Raw genomic sequence first — 26,694 nt, 5'->3', positions numbered from 1 at the left:
ACTTTTCGGCCAAGTTGCAAAAGAAATGTCAGGAATTTGCTGGAATGAAAAAAGAACTTCAAAAGCTAAATCTGCGATATGCGATGTTATATCCTGCTAGGTTGAAAGCTTTTGGCATGGTTACAGCAGCAGAGCGGTACATTCTTGAGAGTGAAAATGGAAACGAGCATGAGGCCTACCTGTTGGCTGCCGCTTTGCTTTTCATGATGGCTGCCCCAAATTCAGACAGGAATACTTGCGGGCTTATCTGTATAACACCAGGAAAATATAAGCTACCTTGGTTTACTGTGCTTCCACAGGTTTAACTCGCTCCCGAACACTACTTTTTGTTATTTATTTGTTGTTTTTACATTGGTGACTTTATGGGGGAGGCATATGGCCTGTAACAGCGTTTTCTCTGATTTCCTTACTAAGCCATCAGCCCTTGACAGTAATCACTGGACAGTACTTAACATTATTTGACTACTTAGATCTTTCTGCTGCAGCGAGTTTGGAAAGCCCTTCAAAGACTGCCCGCTGCTTATTTTTCTGGGGTTTGGGGGGGTTTTTTTACCCCTTGAACTATGCTTATGCGTCATGCGTGAGTCTGACTTTTTTTTATGTAGTGATTGATGTTTTTACTTTTGATGCTTACCTTTTTGAGCTGTAGCATTATAGGCTTGTGATTTAAAAATGGGACGTGTCAGTTTACTCTCCATACTCATCTTTATATCCACATGAATCCTATATATTTATATACGCGATCAAACGGCAATGGAGTACGATATGCCTTGCAGAGGTCACAGGCTTTACAGCAATATTATTGGGGGGGGGTTGGCTTTTTACTCTTTTGGCACTGCCCTCACCAGACTGACCTTGGTTGTTATTTATTTATAAATTGATGTATCGCTTATCAACATTTTTGGGAGTGGGAGATGTTCACAGGGGGTCCTTTGTTGGTTTGCCTGGCTTCTCTGGTCCCAATGGAAAACCCACTGGAGATGTTTCTTGCAGTGCTTGTTGGGGTGCCTCAGAGGGAGAGCTTGATAGGTAGAGGATATGGTTGGGGTTTAGTTTAAGAAGGGGTGGGCGGGTGGGAAAGTTGGTTAAGGTATGTTGAAGTTTATCTTTTCTTGAGAATGTGAATTCTCTATTGATTAATGTTTATGGCCCCAGTTATACCAACGTATTTATTGATGCTGTAGTATTTATTGATGCTGTAGTAATATTTGGTTTCAAACAGTTATATATTGGAGGTGACGGGAATGTTTTCCCTGATTAATCTCTGGATAAAACCTCAATTCCAAGATCAGATACCTCTTCAGGGCCTAGTAATAAGTTTCTGTTTGATGCTTTCACACTTACTGACATTTGGCGCTTACAGCATCTTGCAGAGAGGCATAATATGTATAATGCACTGGATTATTTTCTTTCTACTCCACACTTCGTCTCTAGGATCAAGGATAGTTTGATTTTATCTAATGCCTTATTGGTTCACTCTCTGGTTGAAATTTCTATCCACTTTGGTGCCTCTAAGTCTCGTGCTTTTACTTGGCAGCTAAACACGTCCTTATTGGGTGACAAACATTTTCCAGTACTACTTAAAGAAGCCATTTCTACTTTAATGTGCATAATCCCAAGACAGATTGTACGCTTGTACTTAAATGGGAAACCTTTGAGGCTTACCTCCAGGGTAAAAGCATTAGCTAGGTGAGCTTCCCTAAGAAAGAAACTAGGAAAAACTCACTCTTAACATTAAGTCATTGGAGGCACAACACAAAAAAGGAGAGATCTGAAGGTCTTAGAGGTGAATAAAATTGAGAGGGCCCTTAAATACACTAAACAAATTCTATCAACATGGAGTCATCTGGGTCATTTTTAGCTTGGCCTATGAAAAAGGCTTGTAAATTCAACAGTGTTACTATTATTTAATTAAAGAGGTTTGTATATTGCCTACACAAAATTCAAAGCACAGTGCAAAAGCAAAACATATACAGTAAATGCAATGCTGACTAAAGAAAGGGTCATAAAATAATTAAAACAATAAATAGCCATAAAAACATAGCATTGCCTGTGAGGTAATAATCAGATAGGCCCAGATTTATAAAAATAAAAATCATGAAGAAATGACAAGAACCAGAATCTGAGGAAGCACTGAAAGAGAAGAAAAATGGACTAGGAGTCAGAGACAAACGCCAATTGGAAAAGATGGGTTTTTAATCATTTCTTGAAGTTTTTAAACAACAGGTAAGACATTTTCTGGATTGGAGTTCCAAAGCAACAGAGAAAGCACACTCTCTAGTCTCGGAAAGCTATGCAGATTTCAGTGGGGGAACTGTGAGCAGCCTGGCTTGAGAAAAATGTTTTGTTCTAGAGGGTACTTAGATCTTTGGTAAGGCACTAATCCAATGACTGCACAACTTGGGGATTGCACAATGAACCTTGAGGAAACTGAGCAATTAATTATTTGTACAATATTTTTCTAAACTACTTATGGACCCTGTTCCAGTTAGTCAGGAAGCTATTCAGGACTTTTTAACCCATCTAGTTCTGCCTCTGTTAACAGAGGCTTAGAGGGAAACATTTGAAGCTATTTTCCTGAGTGAAATACAAGTGGCAATGACGGCACTGCCAGATAGGAAATACTCTGGTCCTGATGGTTACCAGATAGACTTAAAAAAAAACAACACATTTTGCCTGATGTTTCTTCTTTCCTTGTTCAGATTTTTTATGTTGCTGGGTTGAAAGGGCTGCTTTAGGAGATTTGGCTGACACTGCTAATTAATTTACAAAACAGGGAGAGATGCTGCAGATTGTGGCTTATACAGATCTATCTCACTCCTAAACTCAGACTTAAAAATTTTGACCAAGGTGTTACAATTGCTGGGGACTTTGATTCTCTTTTTGGTTTATAGTGACTAAACAGGATTTATGAAGGGGCAAGTATCCACATCTAATACTAGAAGGCTGTTTAATATCATGCACATGACAAAATGCAGAAGACATCATACCTGACCTGCCTGCTTCTAACCCCCACATACCCCTGCCTAGGAGATACCTTCAAATAAGCCAGTGCGGCCGTGACACATATGTACTAGATGGGTCAAGCTAATGATAAAGCTGCTATACAGAACCTATCGTACTCCAGTTTATCATCACAAATTATTTCCTGCTGCTAGTGCCAATTGTTAGAGGGAAATGTTCAAAAGGGCACATATATGCATATGTGGTGGAACTGCCATTGGGGTTTGACAATTTTGGTCACAGGTTACGCAGAAAATTGCTGACATTTTAGGCCTTCCTATACATATTCTCACGCTACAGGGATTGTAAGACCTAGAACTACTGCTAGACTGGCACAGCCTGGGGCATGTGAACAAAGACCAGGACCTAGAAGGCGGCAGCTGACATGTCACAAGGCAAGGTCTTCTGCCTGACCTTCCCCATGGGTTGGGCCCACAGGTTCTGATGGTTGGCCGAACTTCTCAGGAAGGGTGCAAGGAAGGCAGAGATCAAGCAAGGGCAGTGTCCAGGCAGAGTTTGAGGCAAGAAATCAAATAAGGCTGAGGTCCAGGCAGAGGTCAAGACAGGCAGAGATCAAGCATGGTTGGTGTCCAGGCAGAGAACAAGCAAGGGTCAAGAGGCAATCTGGGTCAGCAACAGAACAAACCAAGGAAAACAGAAACAAGGCTGGGCAAAGCAGAAACGGTAGCACCAACAACTAGCACAGGAAGACCTGTTGCTGAGATGCTGGCTGGTAGCAGAGGACTTCCTTATATACCTAGACAGGATGTGATGTTATCGGCCAGCATCCCAGGAAGTCCTGGTTGCAGGGCCTATAAGAGTTGTTCCTGGTTGCAGGAAGTGCTGTACATGGCCCTTGGATGCTGCATGGAGCACAGCGCTATACTGGAAGCGCATGGAGGTAGGGGCATTACATATATTATGCCAACAATTGGTCTCCTTGGCAGATGGAAGGAGTCCCTGGTTCCTCAAAAATATAGAGCTCGGGTTGCTCAGCTTTTGTTGGCAGCTAGGTTTCCTTTTGCCACATTCTGGAAATTTAACCCTTGCATAGATCAATGGTACGATTAGGTCCAAGATACAGCAGACACTGAACAATTATGTTATGCACTTAAAATAAGAATTTCAAGTATGAATCTGTTTGGGGGATCTATCATGCATTCTATAGGATAGTTTAGATATTCTTGTTTTTGATTCTCCTTTCTTTATTATCTAGCAGAATTCCACAATTTTTCATTGTGTATGTGTATACCACATAACTTGTTTATTGGTGGTGCAATATTGCATATTTCTTTGATACCTTTGTATGCCAAAGTTATAAATAAAGAGTTTGAAAAAAAGAAAACAGGGACAACAAGTTCCAGAATAAGAAGCTTGTATTGTCCCCAGGTTCTTGCCTTGTGTAGCCTGTCCACCCTGGTGGAGCAACAGAGCCATCTTGTCATGCTATGGGCACACATATACTCTGATCATTCTTTCTATAGTAGAGTCTAGCGGAGAAGAGGGTCTGTCGGGGGACAATGGCTTTCTAGATCCTAAGGAGCAGATTCAAGGATCCGTGAGGCTTGTAGCGTGAAGGATGTCTTTGCCTCTTCACTGTCATGGGCTTCATTGTCATGGGGTGGGCTTCTTCTAGTGAACGTGCCTTTTACAGAATGGTTCACCACATCCTTCAGCTGGAAGAGAGACAAAAAGCCAAAAAATGGTGGATTCTTAACTGCTGGCTACAATTTAAGATTTTATTCAATTAATGTTCTCTGTTCAACAGTTCCTGTTCATTACCTCTGCCTGCCCCTCTCCCCTATTAGTTCCTGTATCTCTATTGCCCCTCACTTTTCCCTCAGCAATTCCTGTATCTCTACTTATTGCTCCTCGATCTTCCCTCAGCATTTCCTGTGTCTCTGGTTACTGCCCCTGCTTTTTCTCTTCTCCACTTTGTCATAGTACATAGTGGCAGAAAAAGAACTGGCATAATCAGTGTGCAGAGTTATTCCTGTGCACCTTGCTAAGGACATATCTCTGCTAGCAGCAATAGAGCTAGACTGCCTGCAGGAGTGGAGGAGTAGCCTAGTGGTTAGCACAGTGGGCTATAAACCAAAGAAACCAAGGTTTAAATCCCAATACTGCTCCTTGTGACCTTGGGCAAGCCATTTTATCCTCTGTTGCCACAGGTACATTCATCAAATCGTGTTAGGGCCTTATCGTATGTCTAATGCGCGATCCTGCTGTGCATTTGTATGCAAATATAATGAGTATGCAAAAGCTAGCTTTTTATGCAAATGAGGGACTCCTACACATGTCATGAAAAATTAACACACACTAACGCAGGATTTAACATTGGAAATAACACCTTTTATTTTGGCAGGAGGGGGGCAGGGGGAAAGATTTTATCGCAGGATAGCAACTGTTGTCATGAGTCATGGATATTATGGGGGCTATTATTGCGAGCGATAAATGAGGGCTTTTATCACACACACACACAGCCTTGCTGGGCCAAAAAATGTACCATTACTTACCTGCTCTGTCTTCCTAAATCTTCAATGTTAGGGGGAAGTGAATTAGTCGTGTGTTATTGGTGCTTCATTGGCCCACTTACATGATGGAAGCAGGATTTATCTTTTATTTGAATTTATTAATCGCCTAAAAAACCTAGGCGATGTACAATATAAAAACATACATAAAAATGCTGATTATACATAACGCACATCTATTGACAATATACTTGGACATAGACAGACAGTGGCCAGAATGGAAATGCTTGCAATAATGCCATAAATTAATAAAAGGCCTGCTTAAACAAACATGTTTTTAATAGTGATTTGATAGTTTTTATACTGTCTGCTAGGCGCAGTTCCTTTGGAAAAGTGTTCCACAAAATAGGGGCAGCAACAGAGAAAGCACAGTCCCTAGTACTACACAGCCTGGCATGGGATGGTGAAAGTACATCAAGGAGGCCTCTTTGTGAGGAACGAAGTTGTTGAGTGGGGCAATATAGATGTAATAATGCATTGCCCCATGCAGTGACAGAGTCAGAAATTAATTTATAGGTAATAACTGCAACTTTGTACTTTATACGTTCATTTTTACACTAAAAGGGACAATACACGCCAACCCCATTGCCAGTTTCACCAGTTTGTTCCCAGTTCGACCAGTCTAGGGATAGGACTTCCAAATCCCTCTAGTTTATTTGTCTTTCTTTCCCCCTGTTAGACCCAACCCGTCATAGCCCGCTGACTGGCCTAGACTTTTTCTTTTATGACTTACACGCCTTCCATAGCAATAATAAAGTTAAGAGGCGGGAGATCCTGCTGCGCACCTGTGCACATAAGTATATACGTGCACATCTATTGCCCTCCCCCCACAAGCCTACTCTCCATTCCTTTTTCGATACTTTTCACAAGTGCACATAGCAGGAGATACCTGCATACTCAGGTGGCTTTGAAAAGCCGTTCTGCGCATACTGGCCTGACTTGTCTGTGTATCTCCCGGTTTGGATGTGAGATGCACTAATACATCGCACATCGCGATACTGCATCCTGCAACGCAAACAATTATCGCAGGTTACTATTTTAACCTACGTGATGCAGTATGTAAAAAATTTGCCTAACCACACCCCCTTTTTTTTTTTTTTTTAAATCGCGGCTATTAACGTGCCATATTCTTGCAATAAATAAAGAGGTCTGGGGGGAATTTAAAAAAATGGGGCAAGGTTTGGAAGGGAGGGGAGGGGCATGCACCACCACCACCTCTTTAGCTGCTTTTATTTTTTAATTTACACTGTTAGGGCTGTCTCGGGGCTTGGGGGGAAAGCAGAGTTGCTTACCTGTAACAGGTGTTCTCACAGGACAGCAGGATGTTAGTCCTCACATATGAGTGACATCATCAGGATGGAGCCCAATCACGGAACACTTTTGTCAAAGTTTCTAGAACTTTGACTGGCACCTATTGGGCATGCCCAGCATGGCACCAACCCTGCATCCAGCAGGGGTCCCCCTTCAGTCTCGTCTTATAGTAAAAGTACATGCGAAAAATAAAGTAAGAAAACTTAAACGAACCCAACTCCACAGGGTGCCGGGCAGGTTTCGTGAGGACTAACATCCTGCTGTCCTGTGAGAACAAGGTGTTCTCACAGGACAGCAGGATGTTAGTCCTGTAAGCAACTCTGCTTTCTCACAGGACAAGCAGGATGGTAGTCCTCACATATGGGTGAGAACAGAGCTGAGGATGCCCGAGCGAAGCACCAAATGCACCCAAAGACGTGCAACAGGCACAACAACAGGGATGGAATTTGGTTAGGAGGGCATCCTGAACCCTAACGGGTTGGTGGAAGGATGTTGGGAAGTCAAACTGAAAATAAGTTGCGTAGAACAGACTGGCCGAAGATGGAATCTTGTCTGCCAGCCTTATCTAAGCAATAATGGGCTGCAAATATATGGAGAAAACTCCAGGTAGCAGCCTTGCATATGTCAGGAAGCGGCACCGAACGAAGGTGCGCTACTGATGTCGCCATGGCCCTTATAGAGTGTGCTTTCACACGGTCTTGGCGTGGAATGCCTGCTTGCTGGTAGCAAAAAGAGATACAGTCTGCCAGCCAGGAGGAGAGGGTCTGCTTTCCCACAGGATTTCCAAGTTTGATGGTATCAAACAAAACAAACAATTGAGTGGATTTCCTGTGGGCTGACGTGCAGTCTAGATAGAAGGTTAGAGCACGCTTGCAGCCTAAGGAATGCAGAGCCTGTTCTCCTGGATTGGAATGGGGCCTGGGAAAAAAGGTAGGTAGGATAATGGATTGATTAATGTGAAATTCCAATACTACCTTTGGTAAAAATTTAGGGTGCGTGCGGAGTACCACCCTGTCATGCAGAATTTTAGTGTAAGGCGGATAGGTAACTAATGCCTGTAATTCACTAACTCTGCGAGCGGATGTGATCGCGAGAAGAAAAACTACCTTCCATGTGAGATAACGGAGATCATAGGAGTGGAGAGGCTCAAACGGAGGTTGCATAAGCCGTCCCAACACTATGTTAAGGTCCCAAGCAGGGGCCGGAGGGTGCAGTGGAGGTTTTAAATGGAGCAAGCCTCTCAGGAAGCGTGATACTAAGGGCTGTGTCAAAATGGAGACATTTCCTATACCCTTATGGTACGCAGACACTGCACTGACATGCACCCTAATAAAGGAAGTTTTCAGACCTAACTCTGACAATTGCCAGAGATAGTCCAGGAACTTCGCAGTGGAACAAGTGAAGGGGTCTATGCACATGGAAGTACACCATACTGTAAACCTCTTCCATTTAGAACGATAAGACCTTCTCGTTGAAGGCTTTCGTGAAGCCACCAGGACTCGGGATACCGACTCTGAAAGGTTAAGAGGTTGGAGAATTAACCTTTCAACATTCAGGCCGTCAGAGACAGAGCCTGGAGGTTGGGGTGGTGCAGGTACCCGTCGTTCTGAGTTATCAGAAGGGGATCCTTCCCCAGGGGAATGTACCAGCATATTGATAGGTCCTGGAGGATTGGAAACCACACCTGGCGTGGCGAGAGGGGAGCTATCAGAATCATTAAGCCCTTGTCCTTCCATAGCTTCACGAGAGTCTTTGAAATGAGAAGAAGTGGAGGGTACGCCCAGGAGAGGGCGAAGGAATCTCTTGGTTGCGAGTGGTGACTGCGAATGAGAGAGCAGAAATTGTCTACTTTGTGGTTGTGGACAAGCTGGTCACGCCTTCTCCTCCGCCCTCTCTACCAGTCTCCCTGACTTGCAGACCATCTACAATCCAAACTCTTGCCCTTGTGGATTCGGGGACAGGAGGCAACTTTATACTTCGACGCCTAGTGGAACATTTGAGGATTCTCCTCGTTACCTTAGAAGCTCCACTACTCTTATCTTCCATCCATGGAGAGCCTTTGCCCGGTGATGAGACTCTTCGCACCAAACCAGTGACTCTTCGCACCGGAGCCCTCCATGCGGGGACAATCTCCTTCTTTGTGTTAGAGAAGGCTATGCACCCTATCATTCTGGGGTTACTCTGGTTGCAGTTGCATCAGCCTCAATTTGACTGGTCCTCCTTGGAACCCTCCCGCTGGGGCCCAGGTTGTCATGGCAGTTGCCTCAAGGAAGTTTCTCCTGTTCTCTGCATGCCTATAACTCCAGTGATGACAGGACTGCCGCCTCAATACGCATCATTCAGTGATGTGTTTTCCAAAGAAGCTGCTGATATCCTCCCTCCACACAGATCTTACGACTGTGCCATTCGGCTGAAGCTACAGAAGTATTATTGGTGGCCAACTATCAGGGAAGATACACTCTCCTATGTGGCATCTTGTGCCAACTGTGCCAAGCACAAACCTAATTCTGGCCAACTGTGGGGATTGCTGCAACTGCTTCCAGCTCCGGAACAGCCCTGGACGCACATCGCTACTGATTTTGTAGTTGATCTATCCCTTTCGGGGGGTATGAATACCATCTGGGTCACAGTCGACCGCTTCAGCAAGATGGCCCACTTCGTGGCACTGCCTGGCTTACCCTCAGCCTCGGAACTTGCAAAGCTCTTTCGCCTCTACAGCCTATCGAAGCACGTAATCTCAGATCGAGGATCACAGTTCATGGCAAGATTCTGGAAGGCCCTGTGCAAACTCTTCAACATCTCTCTAGATTATACATCTGCTTATTATCCCCAATCTAATGGCCAAACAGAACTGATGAATAGGACCCTGAAACAGTTCATTCGGGCCTATGTGAATTGCCGTCAGAATAACTGGGCTGAACTGTTTCCATAGGCTGAATTCGCATTAATTCTCATCCAGCAACATGAACTGGATCAACACCATTTGAAGTGGCATATGGACTTTTACCATCACCGCCACTTCCACTGAAGCTCTCAGTGACATCCCCAGCAGCTCAATCCACTGCTGAAGAAATCCATCAATTATGGACTCAGACGAAAGCTATGCTACTCAAAGCGAGTGATTGAGCCAAAAGGTTTTATGACGCTCGTCATTCCAAAGCGCCTGTCTTTCAACCTGGTGACAAAGTCTGGCTATCCACTAAGCACCTTAGACTGAAGTTACCCTCCTCTCGATTTGCTCCTCGCTACGTTGGACCATTTCCAGTCCTCCGATGTCTTGGCAATCTTACCTACATTCTGAAGTTACCACCTGGATTGAACATCCATAATGCTTTTTATGTTTCATTTCTGAAACCACTCATCATTAGTGAATTCTCTTCCAAATCTCAGGAACCATCTCCTATTAATGCAGAAGATGACCTAGAATTCAAGGTCGAAGCCATTCTTGATGTCCGCAAACAAGGCAAAACCTGGGAATACCTTCTTTCATGGGAAGGTTTTGGCCCCGAAGAAAATTCTTGGGAGCCTCTGGCTAATGTCCTTGACAAAGAGATGCTCAGTCAGTTTCATCTCTCGCATCCTTGGAAACCTAAACCTGGTACCTGCAGAGGAGACCGCCCTTTGAAGGGGGGTACTGTTGCAACCATCCCTTCTTGACGGCTTCACTCCGCCTACCTTTCTTTCTTTGCTCCTCCTCTTGCTGTAGATGGACGCTTGGCTGCCACAGCGTCTGCTTGCCGCCCTCTCCAGTGTTCCCGGACCGGCTTGGGCACTGCCTCCCCCCATGCTCCACTAGTACCTTAGGGCGTGCACGCCGCGCGGCCCTCTCTCTTATTTCCTACTTGGCGCAAACGGCAGGGCATCCCCCCCCCGTGATGACGTCATGCTGCCCGGTTATTTAAAGCCTACAATATTTGCTAGCCTTTGAGTTAGCAATGGGAATTCCTTACGGAAGGGATTTGCTCTCCGTACCCAGCTGCTCTGCCTCCAATTCCATTGGACTCTTAACGCTAATGGGCAGTGGCGTAGCGAGGGGTGGGCGGCCGCCCCGGGCGCCGGGTCTAAGGGGGTGCCGCGGCAGGCAGCCAGCTCCCGACTCGCCCTGCCGCCCCGCCAGTGTCACCCTCCCGACACCCCCCTAGTGGTCCAGCGGAGGTCCCGGGAGCGATCTGCCGCTCCCGGGGCCTCCGCTGCCACTAAGCAAAATGGCGCCGGTGACCTTTAGCCCCTACCATGTGACAGGGGCTGAAGGCCACCGGCGCCATTTTGCTTAGTGGCAGCCGAGGCCCCGGGAGTGGCAGATCGCTCCCGGGCCCTCCGCTGGACCACCAGGGGGGGGCGTCGGGAGGGTGGCACTGGGGGGGGAGGCAGGGAGAGTCGGGGGCTGGCTGCCTGCCGCGGCACCCCTTAAGTCTCGGCGGCTGGTCTCCGGCTGCACCGATCTTCCTTTCTTCGGCCACATGATCAGCTAGACCGGCTGCGCCGATCTTCTTTCTGTGTGTGAGTGTATGTGAGAAAGGAATCTGCCAGTTTAAAAAAAATGAAGTGTGATAATACACATACCTCAACTTTTGTGCTGATTTTGTTGAAAAGTTGGATGAAAGATGAAATTACTAAATTTTAAGAGGAGAACTGCTGGAGAGGGTAAGTAAAGGTGGCTTTTTAAGTTCATTTTTCTTGATTGACTACCATTTTAATTATTGGGTAGTATGTGATGTGTCTGCTGTTTGAAATATTTTATTGGTGTTTGGTAAAGCTTTCAAAATTTGCATTAATCTTTAATTATTGGATATTCTATTCATCAGCTGTTTTGAAATTATCTTATTTGCACGCGCGCTCATAAAAATGAGTGCAAAAAAATAGCACCGATTTCAATGCAAATCATGGATGGAGGGAGGGGGCGCCGAAGAAGTCTCTTGCCTCGGGCGCCAAATTGTCTAGCTACGCCACTGCTAATGGGGTACCTGCTCCTTGGAGGCCTCACTTGCTTTTCAGGTCGCTATCAGGAAACCAGTACTCGCTCCTTGAGGGCCCATGTTCCCTGACTCGTTGCCTGCTCATACCTTCTCTTCTGCCTGGAAGGATTTGCTATCTTCAACACCAGTGAGTACTACCATCTTCACCTCAGAGCTGTTCCCTGGAACCAGGTACTCGCTTTTTGAGGGCCTGCCTCTGTTCCAGCCCTGGTGCCATGTCCTACGTGGAAGAGCTGTGTGAGTACATCACCTTCAAAGCCTCTCAGCTCTCAGGGATCAGGTACTCGCTCCTCGAGGGCCTGCTCTCCCTATCCTGGGATTCTCCATACTGGGGCTTGTGCATATTCCATTGTACTCATTATTCTCAGTTCCTTCCACTACAGCACTGCTACCGGAGGAGTCGCTGTTCCAGCGCCTGAGGGATACTAGCCCAGCCGGACTACTTCAACTGCTCACCACTGCCACCTCTGGTGGCTTCATCACATTGTTTAATAAAAGATCAGTCTCTGTGTTTGTGTGTCCAGAGCTGAGCCTGACCTGTGGCCCCTCATGGGACATCCCCCCCGAGGGCATGGTCAGCTGCAACAGTGTCCAAGGGTCCACCCAAACCTCACTAATTATAACACAGAGTTGCAGCTTTCCTGAGATTTCCTAATAATGAGCTACTTCGCATGCATTTGCAAAGCAGCTCATAGAAACATAGAAACATAGAAACATAGAAATGACGGCAGAAGGAGACCAAATGGCCCATCTAGTCTGCCCCGCAAATTTTCTCTCTCATACTTATCTGTTTCTCTTAGCTCTTGGTTCTATTTCCCTTCCACCCCCACCTTTAATGTAGAGAGCAGTGATGGAGCTGCATCCAAGTGAAATATCTAGCTTGATTAGTTAGGGGTAGAAGCCGCCGCAATAAGCAATCTGCACCCATGTTTATTTGTTTTACCCAGACTGTTATACAGCCCTTATTGGTTGATTTTCTTCTCCCATGCCGTTGAAGCAGAGAGCTATGCTGGATATGCATCGAAAGTGAAGTATCAGGCACATTTGGTTTGGGGTAGTAACCGCCGTAACAAGCCAGCTACTCCCTGCTTTGCGAGTGCGAACCCTCTTTTCTGGATGTGTGAAGTATCAGTTTTTCTTCTCCCCTGCCGTTGAATCAGAGAACTATGCTGTATATGCATTGAAAGTGAAGTATCAGGCTTATTTGATTTGGGGTAGTAACCGCCGTAACAAGCCAGCTACTCCCCTCTTTGTGAGTGTGAATCCTTTTTTCCACATTTCCTCTTGCTGTTGAAGCTTAGAGCGATTTTGGAGTCACAGTAAGCCTGTGTATGTTTATTTAATAAGGGTATTGACTCCAGGCAGTAGCCGTCATTCTGGCGAGTCACCCACTCTTCATTGGCAGCCTCTTGACTTTATGGATCCACAGTGTTTATCCCATGCCCCTTTGAAGTCCTTCACAGTTCTGGTCTTCACCACATCCTCCGGAAGGGCATTCCAGGCATCCACCACCCTCTCCGTGAAGAAATACTTCCTGACATTGGTTCTGAATCTTCCTCCCTGGAGCTTCAAATCGTGACCCCCTGGTTCTGCTGATTTTTTTTCCTTCGGAAAAGGTTTGTCGTTGTCTTTTGATCATTAACACCTTTCAAGTATCTGAAAGTCTGTATCATATCACCTCTGCTCCTCCTTTCCTCCAGGGTGTACATATTTAGATTCTTCAATCTCTCCTCATACGTCATCCGATGAAGATCCTCCACCTTCCTGGTCGCCCTTCTCTGTACCGCCTCCATCTTGTCTTTGTCTTTTTGAAGGTACGGTCTCCAGAACTGAACACAGTACTCCAGGTGAGGCCTCACCAAGGACCTGTACAAGGGAATAATCACTTCCCTTTTCTTACTCGATATTCCTCTCTCTATGCAGCCCAGCATTCTTCTGGCTTTAGCTATCGCCTTGTCGCATTGTTTCGCCGACTTCAGATCATTAGACACCATCACCCCAAGGTCCCTCTCCTGCTCCGTGCACATCAGCCTTTCCCCCCCCATCGAATACAGTTCATTCGGATTTCCACTCCCCATATGCATGACTTTGCACTTCTTGGCATTGAATCTCAGCTGCCATATCTTTGACCACTCTTCCAGTTTCCTTAGATCCCGTCTCATTCTCTCCACTCCTTCCGGCGTGTCCACTCTGTTGCAGATCTTAGTGTCATCCGCAAAAAGACAAACCTTACCTTCTATTCCGTCCGCAATGTCGCTCACAAAGATATTGAACAGGACCGGTCCCAAAACCGATCCTTGTGGTACACCGCTTAAAACCGCTCTCTCTTCAGAGAGAGTTCCATTTACTACCATACTTGTGATATTGGGGATTGAATACCATGCTACGTTAAGGCATTTACCGCAAATAAGTAAAGGGACCCTGTAGATTGTAAATCCTCTGGGGATAGGGAAATACCACAGTACCCGAATGTAATCCACGCAGAAGTGTCACAAAAGGTGGAATATAAGTTTAAAATAAGTGTGGTACATGCTGTGACCTGTGGATGGCATATTTTCACAGGTTAATGATGAAAATGAAGGGCAAGTTATAGAGCCCTTCTAAGATGCATGAGGCTAATCATGAAAACGAGTTTGTTTTTTTTTGTTTTAACTGAGCTGTGTAGCTGTTTCTCCAGAGACAAAAAGCTGACTGGTTAACTGTAAATTACTATGCAGAAGGACATCGGTATTATTCCCAGGCTAAGACTCTGCTGCCCGGGCTGGTCGATGCTGCTGAGGGAGCCCCAGCTGTCGCACAACAGCAACGCCTAGTGGCCAGACTTACAGCCCATGACTGCAGAGATCGGGCTAGGTGATTTGGGAGTTAGTAGTTGTGAATGAAGGCTTACGGGCATCAGATCCAGGTCCTGGCTTCTACTGAGCTAGTAAGTCCAAAGTAGGAAGAAACTGCCAGGCCACCCCAAAAATTGTTTCATGAGCTCTCATAATGCATAATCACCACAGATGATACCGCTAGTTGTCCACACATATTTGGATCAGATCATAACAGCCTCCCAGGCACTATTTGCTATTCCATTTTGTGTCAATGGCAAACATTTTGAAAAACAGAAACATCCCCCCCATCCCATACCACATACAAATTTTCAGCTATCAATGAAAACGCATGGATAATTGTGATTAATAAATAAAATCCAGTACCTCATTTAGGCTAACCACTCCGACCAGCCTTCCTATGGATGTAACATAAGCCGTTCTTAGTCCCAGTAAGTTGAATAAATCGTAGCACTAAATAAAGACAAGAGAGTAGGGTGGCAACAGGGTCAGACAGAGACTCCAGTAAAATGCAGAGCATGCAGGGGCTGAAAATGCTGGGGAAGACTCCAGCAAAAACGTAGAGTGTGTTCTAGTATTCAAATAAAGTCTTTCCCAGGATTCTGACCAGGACTTCAGTGAGACCTTGCCAGGGCATTCTGTAGGAAAATTGGTTCTTACCTGCTAATTTTCATTCCTGAAGTACCACAGATCAGTCCAGACAAGTGGGTTTTGCATCCCTACCAGCAGATGGAGACAGAGAGCTAAACATAACCAAGAGTGCCACCTACAGTCCCTCTGTATTGCCCTGTATCCAAGCCACCCATAGAGTGACAACTCCTCAACAACCTCCTAAATGAGGGCAAACGTCAAACCCAAAGGTTGGAACCCCCAAACAGAAAAAACACAAATCGGCCCAAGGGGCTAACCACAACCTGGCAAGCTTCTTTAGGTTCTGTATATATACATTCTGACAGTCCTTTCCAGTAAGCATGCCAAAACACGGATTTGCCGTAACCGTCTTGAGAACATTAAGGGGCTGTGTCTCTGGACTGATCTGTGGTTCTTCAGGAATGAAAATTAGCAGGTAAGAACCAATTTTCCTTTCCTGTTCGTACCCCAGATCAGTCCAGACAAGTGGGATGTTCCAAAGCACTCCTTCACTGGTGGGCCCATGAAAGACCCCCTCTCAGCACACTTTCGCCAAAGATCAGCTCTCCTGGAACTTGAACATCTAAACGGTAATGGCAAGATAAATTGTGAAGAGAAGACCACGTCACCGCTCTACAAATCTCTTGCGGTGACACTGACTAGACCCATGACGCTGCCTGTGCTCTAATAGGGTAAGCACACAACCCCTCTGGAATTCTTCTCCAAATTCAAAGGAAAACTCCACATCATCCTCTCCCTATCCGGCCCAGAGTTCGCATCTCTTCCCCTCCCCCCCTGACAGGATCACTGGAGACAATGGGGGAGGGGAGTCCCTGGGTTCCTGGGAGTCTGTCTCCTTCCAAACTGTAGCTCTTCTCCTACGTGACAGGCTGTTTAGGCTCCCAGTATTGATCGTCTCAGGGCCTTGAGAACCTGTGGCTCTCCTACCAGCCTTGTTCCCCCCCCCCCCCCCCCAGAGGGCTCCTCCCCTCCAGAAACGAATTGTGGCATAACACTGCTGCATACAGCTGTCCCCAAGCCAGGCTGCCGGCAAGACAAGTTTTCCCATGCTGGGAAACCGCTGTTGGTGCCATCTTGTCTCCACGCAATCGGCCTGTTGCAGAGGAACAGAAGCCGTGTGATCATGATGCACGGGAGAGGAGAGGAGCATGGCTCAACGCAGCTTCCAGCTTCCCGAGCAGCCTGAAGCTTTCCCGCACTGGGAAATCGCTGTTGGAGCCATTTTGTCTCCACACGGCCGGGCCTGCTGCAGAGGAACAGAAGCCGCGTGATGGCGGCATGCAGGAGAGGAGGGGAACATGGCCCAATGCCGCCTTCGGCTCCCCGAGCAGCCTGAAGCTGCGAACAGAGGGAGGGTACACTGCTCCCTTCCCCAGCCCGGGCCTGCCCCGATGATCAAACCAGGAACAGCCCTAGCAGTTGCTGCTGAAAGAAAAATGTAACACTTTTTTTTTTTTTAAAGAAACAGCAGCCACAGCAAAGGAAAAAAAAGGAATACTTCCCTGCTGCTGGCAACACCCCTGGGAAGGAGCCTTCAGGGAATAAGAGGGAGCCAGGACCCCTGGCTGTCAGACCCCTGGATCTGCTGCAGGCTAAAGCTGATCAGGGATTACCAATCCCCCCCCCCCCGCTCTGAGGGATGGCCCACGAAGGAACCTAACACCTCAGGGAGCGTCTTCTAATTTCTCTTCTTCTGTCCCTTCTTTGTCCTTTTTCTTAACTGCAGGTTTGCACCTCTAGCATCTGCGGGAGACAGAGAAATACTGAGGGGCTGCAGGTGGCACTCTCAGATAGGTAGCAGTGCCTCCAAGCTTTTAGCTCTCTGCCTCCCTCTGCTGGTAGGGATGCAAAACCCACTTATCTGGACTGAACTAGGGTACGAACAGGAACCCCCTTTTTTGGGGGGAAGAGGAGAAAGCTTGGAGGCAGGAGGCAGTTTACTGTTAGATGTTTTTCTGCTACTATGCATGAAAGGGGAATAAAATATTGCATTTGGAATCAAAGGAGTTTGCCGCCTGTGTGTGAAATCTACATAATGCACTCAGGACTGACTTTTGGGGTGTGTGACCCTGTGCGATCGCACAAGGTACCATCAACTAGGGGGCACCATTGCTCTCTCTGCGTGTGGCTGATGGAGAACCGCCTCCCCCTCGCCTTCCTGTACAGCCCTCAGAGCTGAAGCCAGAGAAGAGCTGTTGCTCTTGCAGCTCAGTTCCCCCCCCCCCCCCCCCCACATCCTTCAGGGATGTCCTTGGGGGTTGCCATAGGAGCAACTGCCTACACCCGGCAGCATTGTTTAAGCCCCATGGCTGGATGTGCACTGCTGGGAGGTGGTAGGCACAATGGAAGCTGAGGAAAGTTGGAGGCTGTGTTTGGTGGCACAAGTCAAGTCAGTATTTTTCACAGTTGGGGAGGTATACCAAGTTCATTTTTTGCACAGCGCACCCATGGGCCTAGAGCTGGTCCCGAATGCACTCACAGAACAGAGACAAGACAAGTCCAGGGGCTAAAAATACAGAAGACCTAGAATGTCCTGGTGATTATATGCTGAAATGGTTTCCTCACCTCATACAAAGTTTCCTTCTCCATAAGCCTATAGGGTTCAGGATCGATGATTAAATCCTCCATGCGGATGATCTCCTGCAGCTGCTGACACTCCCATTCTTCCATCTGTAGTGGGGAGTAAGTGAGAAGATTAATTTATGCATCCCACAGACTTTTCAGAGGGGGGAGGAGGGAGACTAGGACCCAACAGGCCTCAGCAATAGTTCCTTGCTGTTTATTTACGTAAAATTTGAAAAAAAAAAAAGTACAAAATCTTATATTCTACCCCTCTCCCCTCCACCTCCTTGGTCCATCGAAGCAGAGAATGTGAATGTGTACCTTTTATATAAATAGGTTAAATGAGTCTAGAAAAGAGCAGCTTCACTGACTTTTTCCACTGAGCAGCAGGCTCAGGATCACATGAGACGAGAAGCACAAAGGGTTGCAAGGAAAGCCCCAGGGGGAGGAAGACTTAAGCCAGCACCGGTGAACAGGATGAGAGAGAAGGTTAGTGGGGCTCACAGCACACAAGGCTCCCTATTTCTAAAAGGCATGTCCAAACCCTTTATAAACCAGACCCCACGTACCCAACGAACAACACGATGAGCTCTTGGCTCATGCTATGTTAGCTACGGTAGAGTTGTCAACACAACCCAAAAAGGTTCAACCAGACTTGGTTTTACCCCATTGCAATGCATAAGCTTATAGTTCCTTGCTTTTCTTAGGGAAATCAGAAACCTAAGTAACTTATCTGTAGCAGGTGCTTTCAGAAGGCAGGAGTTCACAAACCGCATAGATGGGTGATGAGATCAGTGATGTCATCCAACAACACTGACTTGGAACACTTTTCCAGAGCCAAAGAAATAAAGACCCCTCTGAGCATGCTCAACAGCTCCCTCGTTCACTAATTAAGTTCACCTTCAAAAAGGGAGAAAGGAGGGTTTTGTGTGATTTGTGAACTGCTGCCTTCAGAGAACACCTGTTACAGGTAAGCAACCTTGTTTTCTCTGAAGGCAAGCAGCAGTTCACAGAAGTCTCACAGCTAGGACTCCCTAGCTAAGAGTTGTTTCCTTTGTTTTAATTTGAAGACAACAAACCAAACAGGTAGGCAAAGCAACAGCAAAAGGCAGATGAATGCTTGGGTATGTCGGAAGAGGAATAGCCAGCAGAAAGTGATAGTCACTCTAAATAAGACTCTGGTGAAACCTCATTTTGCAGCTCTGTATAAAATTCCGGAGATCACATCTTCAAAATGATATAAACCAGGAGTGGCCAATTCCAACCTCAAGAGCCACAAACAGGCAAGGCTTTCAGTATATGCAAAATGAATATGCATGACATAGATTTTCCTATGTGCCACAGGTGCCACTAGAGGGTGTTCTACTCCTTTAATTATAAAGGATGATGTCTATATTCAGACACAGTCCAGACAGCAAAATTAGCCGGATAAACGTATTCGGCTAACTTTGGAGGCATATTCAACACTATTGAATATAGCCAGCTATCTTAAGTAGTTAGATGGCTAACTTTAGGACAGCTCTTTGACTCGAACAGACTTAGCCGGCTAAGTCATCTGACTAACTCTGAATATTGAAGTTAGCCGGTTAACTTAGTTGGCTAACTCCACTCCTCCCAGTTATGCTCCTTGGACCGCCCCTAACTTAGCTATCTAAATTCTAGCCACCTAATTTATTACCCAGTTAGAATTTAGCCAGATAAAAGCTGAATATAACTGGGTAAGCCATTTAGATGGATAACTATTGTGTTATCCATCTTAATGGCTTTTGAATATGGACCTCTACATGTCTTAATGCAGGGGTGAACAAACGTTTTGAGCCATGGCCCCTCTTCCATTCATACAATTTGTTGGGCCCCCACCCCATCCACCAAAGTTGGGTTACATTGTAGATATATATATATATATATATATATATATATATGTGGGTTACAAACACATAAATCTATTGAGCACTTGTATATAACACTGTGAAAATGCTAAATATATTATATCCATTTTTAATGAATTTTTATGCATATTTATTCATTTTTTAAATATAAACAAACCTAAAAAGCCTTACAAAACATACACATAGCCCAATAACCTACACAACATCCAAACGTAACTGATAAAACCAACCCAATGCGTACAATGATCTAAACCACAAAGCATTGTCAAGAGGAGGAATAAATGTCACAAAAGGACCCAATGATTAATGTTCCAAGAATGGATGTGTCACACAACAGAATTTGTTCACATATGATCATACATTTGGATTTTTAAAAATATCTCAGCCTCTCTTCTTCTTGCTTGAACGAAAGAAAATAAATGTTTAAAAGAGACAACTGAGGGGGGATATGATAGAGGTCTACAAAATCATGAAAGGACTTGAACGGATAAATGTGAAACAGTTATTTACTCTTTCAGATAATACAAGCACTAAGGGGCACTCCATCAAGTTAGCAAACAACATATTTAAAACGAATTGGAGAAAATTCTTTTTCATTCAAGGCACAATTAAACTCTGAAATTCATTGCCAGAGGATATGGTTAAGGCAGCTAGTGTAGCTGGGTTTAAAAAAGGTTTGGTTAAGTTCCTGTAGGAGAAGTCAATACACTGCTATTAATCAATAGGGAATAGCCATTGCTTGTTGCTGGCATCAGCAGCTCGGGATCTATCTAATGTTTGGGTACTTGCTAGGTATTTGTGACTTGGACTGGTCACTGTTGGAGACAGGATACTAGGTTTGATGAACCCTTGGTCTGACCCAGGATAGCATATCTTATATTCTTAAAGCGCTGTACATATTGGGTTGGTTTTACCAGTCACATAGTTGCATGAAGAGTCCTTGGTGTCTGCTTCAGTTTGAAGAGAACATAGCTCTCTAGGATCCCCAGAACAAAATCTTGGGGCCCTTCTCTAGGAGGATTTTTGGAGTTGCAGCCTGGCACTTCCTAGTGCCAGGGTGTACACAGGAAAATGGGAATACCTCTTCACAAGATGTTTGGACGTCTTGGCCTTCGGCACACAGGTGGCTGTGGGCAACAGTGTCATGGCAAAGGCCTGTTAGCGCTGGGTTTCAACATATTTATGAAAAAGGGGTAGGAGCCTCTCTTTCATAGAAGTGAACAGAGCATTTGGATACAGTGGAGCCCGTATCATGAAAGATTTGTAAAACTTGCTGCCTGGAATTTGAGGTCTGCTGACCAAATAGCAACTTGGCAGTCTTCCCTTCATAAGCAAGCCAGGAACAGCTAGGAGGCAATAGAATGGGTCCTTTATTTATTTATTTATTTAAAATATTTTGTATACCGTCATTTGAAAATACATCACAACGGTTTACTTAGGATAACATAAAAACACAGGGTATACATCAAAGTTTATAAAATCTTACACTGGGTAGGAAGGGATACAGCTATATAAAAGAGATACAAACATAATACAACTTTTGGTCTTGATATTATTGACCTTTCTCTAGATTGTCTGAATAGGCTTGTTCTACAAGCCAGGTCTTTAAAGCTTTTTTAAATGTTTTAAACTCAGTTTCGAGTCTTAGTTCAGCAGGTATAGTATTCCAAAAACTGGGTCCTGCGATAGAGATGATTCTCTCACGCACTAACGTGAGATGGGTTGTATTTACCGAGGGGATTTGAAGTAATCCTTTGTGTGCCGATCTCAGTGTTCTTTGTGGGGTGTGTAATCAGATTGAAAAGTTCAACCAGTCGGTTTTTTGCCCATAGATTGCTTTATGAAGGATACAGCAAGTTTTGTAATATATTCTTTGTGTGATCGGGAGCCAATGTAATTTATCAAAATGGGTGTAATGTGATCACATTTTTTGCAGTTTGTTAGAACTCTGGCCACAGAATTCTGGAGTACTTGCAGCGGACGTAGGGTGGTTTGTGGAAGACCCAAAAGTAGGGAATTACAGTAGTCTAATTAGGAGAAAATTAAAGCTTGTAGCACTGAGCGAAAATCATTCACATCAAGCAAAGGTTTTAGTCATCTAAGAACCAACAGTTTGTAATAGCCTTCTCTTAGTTTAGTAGAGATATGTTTTTTAAAGTTTAATTGACAGTCAATAGTTATCCCTAAATCTCTGACTGAGTCTGCAAGAGTTAACTTGACGTTGTTTGGCAAGTTAAGAGTATTATTAGTAATATTTTTTTGTTTTCTATCCAGTAAAATGATCTCTGTTTTTTTCCATATTTAGAGCAAGTTTCATATAGCAAAGAAGTTGTTTAATAGCAGTCAAGTAGATGGTGATTAGTTTGAAAGTTTGCTCTAAAGTACCTGAAACAGGACGAGTATCTGAATGTCGTCAGCATATATGTAAAAGTTCAGACTGAGGCTGGCTAGAAGATGACTGGGAGTAAATAAATATTAAATAAGGTTGCCGATAACGCAGAGTCTTGGGGTACGCCGGTTTTTGCGCTCGGTGCCTTCCTTTTTTACGGAAGGTAGTCTTTGTTCTCCACCTTAGGCAGACAGTGGAACTTCCCTCATTATTAGGATTTAGACCCTTCTGTTCCATGTACGAAAGAGCTTCACTTGTTTTATGTTGGTTGGTGCTATTGCACTACTTGAAGATCACCAACAGGTTTTGGAAGTCCAATTATATTTTTGATCAGTTTGAGTGAACAAATAAAGTGAACAGTACATCAAAGGTCACATTTGCTCGATGGCTATAGGATGCCATTTTGTCAGCTTATATTTGCAAAGGGTGTCAGGCCCATTCTATTAGGGTGTAGGCGGCATCTTGAGCTGAGTGCCAGTTGGTGCCCCCACAAGAGATCTGTCGGGTGGCAACTTAGTCATCTCTACACACTTTCACAAAGTATTACTGACTGCATGTTCGGGTGCTGGAAGCGGCCAGTTTTCGAGTGTGTGTGCTATGAGTGGGTCTTTCAGATTCCTGCCTAGTTTAGGGGAGCTTGGGTACATCCCATGCATCTGGACTGATCTAGGGTATGAACAGGAGAGGATAATTGGTTCTTACTGCTAATTTTCTTTCCTGGAATATCACAGATCACTCCAGAGCCCCGCCTTCTCTGGAAAGACCACTCTGTTTTCTGTGTATAGACTGTAAAGAAATTATTTGTTTTGGTTTGGAGGGTTTGACCTTTCCCCTGCTCGGTTTGGAGGGGGTAAGTTGATTTATGGCGTCATCTCATTTGGCTTGGGTACAGGTCATACTGAGGGATTGTAGGAGGCATGTTATCAAGTAGCACAGTGTCAGTAAAGCTTTTCTTCTGTCTCCATCTGCTGGTTGGGAGGCAAAATGTATGCATCTGGACTGATCTGTGGTATTCCAGGAATGAAAATTAGCAGGTAAGAACCAATTTTCCTATTCAGTGGTTTGTGTGAATTTCTAGCCAATGGCTAGAGTCTATGTAAAGAAAGACTGGGTGATCATATCCTTGTGAGTTGGTACAATAGTGCCCCTGTGGAACTAAGTGATAAAATTCAATGCGGAGGTGAACCAGGCCTAAACGGTATTGGGAGTAACCTTCACAGGTGAAGAAGCAGGGAAGGTGAACTGGATTTAACTGATGCCTTAAAAGTAGCCTCAGCAATGTGGATTTAGAAGTGAGTTTGAGACTGTTGAGTAAGTGGACCCTTGGCCTGAGATAGAGTTGGCGCAATCCGCAGGGAAGAACTCTGTAGATCCCCACCGTCGGCAGGTGGAGCTGTCTGGAGCAGAGGCCCAACAGGAGTTTCACCAATACCAGCCCTCGTTCCCCTTAGGTTGAGCCCTTGGGTGCCAGGGCCGGCTGGACTTAGGCTCAGGCCTCTGTGGAGATGAAGATCCATCACGTAGGGTGTTACAGGCCAGCACAGAGAGAAGCAGAGTCAGTACGTGCAGTGGTCAGGGCAGGGGACAGGTAGCAGAGACTGGTGCAGACTGTGGTCAGAGGCAGGCGGAGTTCATTCAGTGTCGTGGTTCAAGCAGAGGTCTAGCAGGCAGAGTTCAAGCAAGTTGATGAGCAGGCAGTGGTCAAAAGCAGGCAAAGGTCAAGCAACATCAAGGTACAATCCAAAGTCAAAGCCAGGAGTCCAATTCGAAGGGGCAAGGAGAGGAGGAACAGCAGAACAGACAAGAAGCTGAAGACAGATGAGGAGAGGCAGACCATGAAGACAAGAACTCAGGAGAAGACCAGACTTGCGAAGGAACTAGGAACAGGACACAGTAACTCAAGTAGACACACAGCAGAAACAGGAACCAGGTGGCAAGAATCAAGAACCAGGAATGCAGAGGCAAACCGCTACTCTAAAGGAGTTGACCTATTGCTGAGGCATCTGAGGAGCACCGGAGTGAGCCTTAAATACAGAACAGCCCGTGACATCATCAGAGGGCATCGTGGGGAATTTCCCACTGTAGGCCCTTTAAGAGGCAACAAGTTTGGCAGGCACGCCTAGAGCAGCTGGTGGCAGCATCCCTCTGACCGGCCCATTGGGCCTGTTCAGGCATGGCGGCTTGCCGTGCTTCTGTCTGGGAGGTCTTCCCCATCGTTGGAAAACTTGTTTGTGGCTCGGGGCTGGAGGTAAGATCGGCTGGTCACGGGTCCATCTCGCGACCAGCCGAACACAACAGAGACTGTGAACGGATTTTGAGAAATTACCTAAGAAGAATAACAGAGTAATAACCAAAGTAGTAACTGACGCTCCATGAAAACAACCTGCATGGAGCGGCAGTTACTACCCTTAACTAATTAGCTTTCATGATTTTGACATAATTGCAACATCACTCACCACTTCAACAGCAGAGGTAAAAGTGAAATTGGATTCAGACGACAGCCAACACTGGGACCTGACTTTTGCAGTCTGGGGTACTGATAAACAGACATTAGGGAAAAAGCACAGGACTGCTTCTACGGCCAAGTCCAAAAGCAAAGCATGCTCAAGCAGCACTGTCCGAATTATCAAGACTGCTCACAGTGTAAAAATATTGCTAGTAGTATTACTACCCTTAACATAAGGCTTGGGGGTAACCTGCATGGAGTAGTAGTTGCTATCCTTAACAGAAACATGGGGTAAACTGCACGGAGTGGCAGTTACTACTAAAAGAAACTTGCTGGGCAGACAGGATGTACTATTTTGTCTTTTTCTGCTGTCATTATTATGTTAAGGAGTATAAGTTTTTTGTGATCTGACCAAGATGGGAAGTAAAGAGGATATGGACATGGACTATGATTTAAATCTGATGATTTGGCTATTCTTATTTTTCAGTTTTCAAATACATTTTTTATTTTTTTGGAGCAAGTATTGTGTGGACAGTGGAGTTTATGGACGGTGAGGAATGGGAGTGTCTTCAGCCCAGTTAAGGCCCTGTAGAATATCCTGCTTCCCAGTCCATGATGCCTAAGAAACTGAGACATACTCCATCCTGGATGAATTACCTCAATGCTCCCCAGGGCTGGGAAGGTGGGCCCTTGGAACAGAGATTACACATATATTGAAGGCAGTGCATGGAAATCTATCTGATGCATATTCATGGTGAAAATCCAGAAAACCTGATCTGCTTGTGGCTCTTAAGGACCCGAGTTGGCCATCCCTGATATAAACTGAATAGAGAAAGTCTAGAGGGCAGCTACTAAAATGGTCAATGGTTTTCATTATAAAGCATATGGGAACAGACTTAAAGATCTAAACATGTATTCCCTGGAAGAAAGGAGGGAAAGAGGAAATATGATAAGAATCTTAAATACTTCCAAGGAAAACATGTATAGGAGCTGGACCTCTATCAACAGAAAGGAGGTCTGAAACAAGGGGCTATGGGATTAGGGTGAAAGGGGATACACGCAGGTAATTCATGGAAATATTTCTTTATAGAAAGGATGGTGGACACATGGAATAGCCTTTTGGACAAGCACAGAGGATTTCTGACGGTTAGGAAGGGACTATAAAGCTGAGCAGATGTGGATCATTGTATGGTCTTTATCTGCCATCTGTTCTATGTTTCTAACAAATCATTTCATAGGGTGAAACAACTGTTTTTGGAGGGATTTAACTTCTTTTTTTTTTTTTATAGGAAGATAACCCACAAGTGGTTCAACAGCTTTGGTCTGCATGTGGGTGGGGATCTCAAAAATGATTAATTCCTGGTGCACACTTAGACTCTATACTTTCATAGATGGGTAATTTTAAGGAATCCCCAACAGGTGTAGTCTGCAGTCTTCTCATATTATTTTAAGGACTAACTGTTAGAGGATACTAAGGGCCACCGATTTGCGTAAAACTTCATCTTCCTTCCAGCTTGGAAGATGCTCTGGCATCAAAAAAATAAATGAAGACAGAGTATTGGCTATGGATCCAGTTAAAACCATGTCTGTTTATTTATTTATTTAAAATTATTTTTAGCCCATGCCCTCCAAGGTTTGGGGCGGGTGACAGGAGAACAAGCATTAAAAAAGGCATAAATGCAATCATAAAAATACATGCAAGGAACAATGTAAATACAAAACCTAATAATGACAAATTGGGTAAAAGAGGGGGGGTAGCGAGGTCTGAAGCCATGTTGCTGTCTGGGATGAGTTGGGCCGTGGAAGCAGCTCTTTTGAATGGGCAATATGCCTCCTAGATTCCTAATTCCGATACCGTTGACAGACAGAGTGGATTGAAGGCTGTACTGGAAATAGTTTGGCGTATTGAATAGTGACTTGAGCCATTTGAGGATGTCTACAGCCTCCTTGACTGTTGTCAAAGATTTCCTCTATTATAAGGCCCATGTCCTCACAAAGGCTAAATGCCCACAGCAATGAGAGTTTGTGCTTTCTACTGTCATTACAGAAGCTCTAGATATCTCAAAATTGTCATATGCTGAACGGACAGGATGCTTTTCACA

At 45.0% G+C, this 26,694-nt stretch overlaps 1 protein-coding gene across 1 annotated transcript in view; it reads right to left on the bottom strand.

Moving 5' to 3' along the window:
• Positions 1 to 2,048: 2,048 nt before the first annotated feature.
• The window catches only part of LOC115077467 (chloride channel protein ClC-Kb-like), a 99,460-nt gene continuing 74,814 nt past the window's right edge, over positions 2,049 to 26,694 (bottom strand). Inside the window, 3 exon segments of the mRNA XM_029579760.1 lie at positions 2,049 to 4,679; positions 15,022 to 15,108; positions 17,872 to 17,976. Of these exon segments, the coding sequence (XP_029435620.1) occupies positions 4,539 to 4,679; positions 15,022 to 15,108; positions 17,872 to 17,976 (333 nt within the window). The 3' untranslated portion in view covers positions 2,049 to 4,538.

The sequence above is a fragment of the Rhinatrema bivittatum genome, chromosome 16, assembly GCF_901001135.1.
Source record: "Rhinatrema bivittatum chromosome 16, aRhiBiv1.1, whole genome shotgun sequence".
Classification (NCBI taxonomy): Eukaryota; Metazoa; Chordata; class Amphibia; order Gymnophiona; family Rhinatrematidae; genus Rhinatrema; species Rhinatrema bivittatum.
Note: the sequence above shows the minus strand (reverse complement) of the source record. Positions and strands in the feature narration are given on the sequence as shown.